Source organism: Trypanosoma equiperdum (assembly GCF_001457755.1).
Source record: "Trypanosoma equiperdum strain OVI genome assembly, contig: ctg_996, whole genome shotgun sequence".
Classification (NCBI taxonomy): Eukaryota; Euglenozoa; class Kinetoplastea; order Trypanosomatida; family Trypanosomatidae; genus Trypanosoma; species Trypanosoma equiperdum.
Genome location: NW_027124971.1, coordinates 1 through 1,325, shown reverse-complemented (window position 1 = coordinate 1,325; position 1,325 = coordinate 1). Strand labels below are relative to the sequence as shown.

Sequence of the window (1,325 nt, the reverse complement as noted above, 5' to 3'; positions counted from 1 at the left end):
TTTGGTATCTTGAGAGTTTTACTATTCCTGTTGCTATCACATTTAGTATGTATAAGCGCTGTGTTCCTTCAAAATGAAGAAGTAAATGGCATAACAAATATGACAGAGGATTACTCTAAGAAGGCCAGGGTATTTGTGGTTGTAGTTAAACGCAAGAAACTAAAGGACGGCGTCGACTCATATTGAGTGCAAAAATAAGCCATGTTGAAATTATTACAATTGCAATGGGAGGGTTGTGTAGCCATGTTAAAAGGCATAAATGGGTTATGGAATTTTTAGAGAAACAGGATGCAAGTAATGAGGATATTGTTATTTATTTGTATGGATCTGATGTTATTGTTAGTGATTGAGAGAAATATGGAACAGCAATAGAATATTTTATACAAAATACTGCTGAAAATGAAGAGAAGTTTAGTGGAGAAGATATAGTAAAAGAGAACCATATTTCCCCTATTCTATTCATGACAACATCGGAGTGTTATGCGCCTCAATTGTATTGCTTATGAATTCAGATCACAAGGAGCATGTGTAAAGAGGTTACTGGTTTTCTAATGTTGGGCACAGAAAAGAAGAGAAAAAATTACATCGTTTAATAAAATCACCTCTGAGTGGAAAACCCTATCTTAGTGGTGGAAGCTTGATAGACAGAGTTTGGGCATTTAGAAAATTTGAATATGCTTTTGGAGAGTTACTAAAGAGAAGTGAGGAGTGGTGGTCAGAGCAGAGTATTTACAAACCATTGTTAATATGGAGTGCCATTCAGGAAGATGGTGTCGGCCAAATGTTTTTGTTGAAGGGGGAATTATCGAATTAGTTTATGGAGAGAGATTCTTTTATATTCCAAATAGTGGTGAAATTTGGAAGTCTTTATTCATTTATTTTCAAGTTCAGCCAATTCTGTGGAAAGAGAAAGCGAATTTAATTGTTAGAAATCCTACAGAGCACGGTCAGCTGGTATAAGGAGTTGAAAGGGTGGAAGTATGGTTCGGCGGACTTGAATAAAATTCGATCTTATGTTGTAAATAAAGAGAAATCAAACATTTAATATGGACAGGTTAATGGTCATGTGGTAAAGAAGAGAATTTGTTTAAAACGAAGAAATTGTAGGAAGCGGCAGAACAATAAAGTAACGATAACCTCGTGTAGGCACAGAAAAAAATTATGATATCACTTGGCCAAAAAATCTGTTACTGCCTTTTTTTAACCGACGCCGCAAAACCTGAGCAGTGTATCCAGCTGTGAAGCTACACAGACAGCCACCTACCTAACCAAAGCTGAAGTGACACAAAAGTGGTGCCACAAATAGCAGTAAATAAAGAAAAAGG

General features: G+C 36.1%; 1 pseudogene across 1 annotated transcript; it reads left to right on the top strand.

Annotated features, from left to right (window-relative positions):
- The first annotated feature begins 380 nt into the window (after positions 1-380).
- TEOVI_000807100:pseudogene lies at positions 381-1,107 on the top strand (annotated as a pseudogene). Its single transcript is given in 5 exon segments — positions 381-497; positions 500-796; positions 799-933; positions 935-1,072; positions 1,075-1,107. Coding segments are annotated over 5 exon segments (720 nt in total).
- The last annotated feature ends 218 nt before the right edge of the window (positions 1,108-1,325 follow it).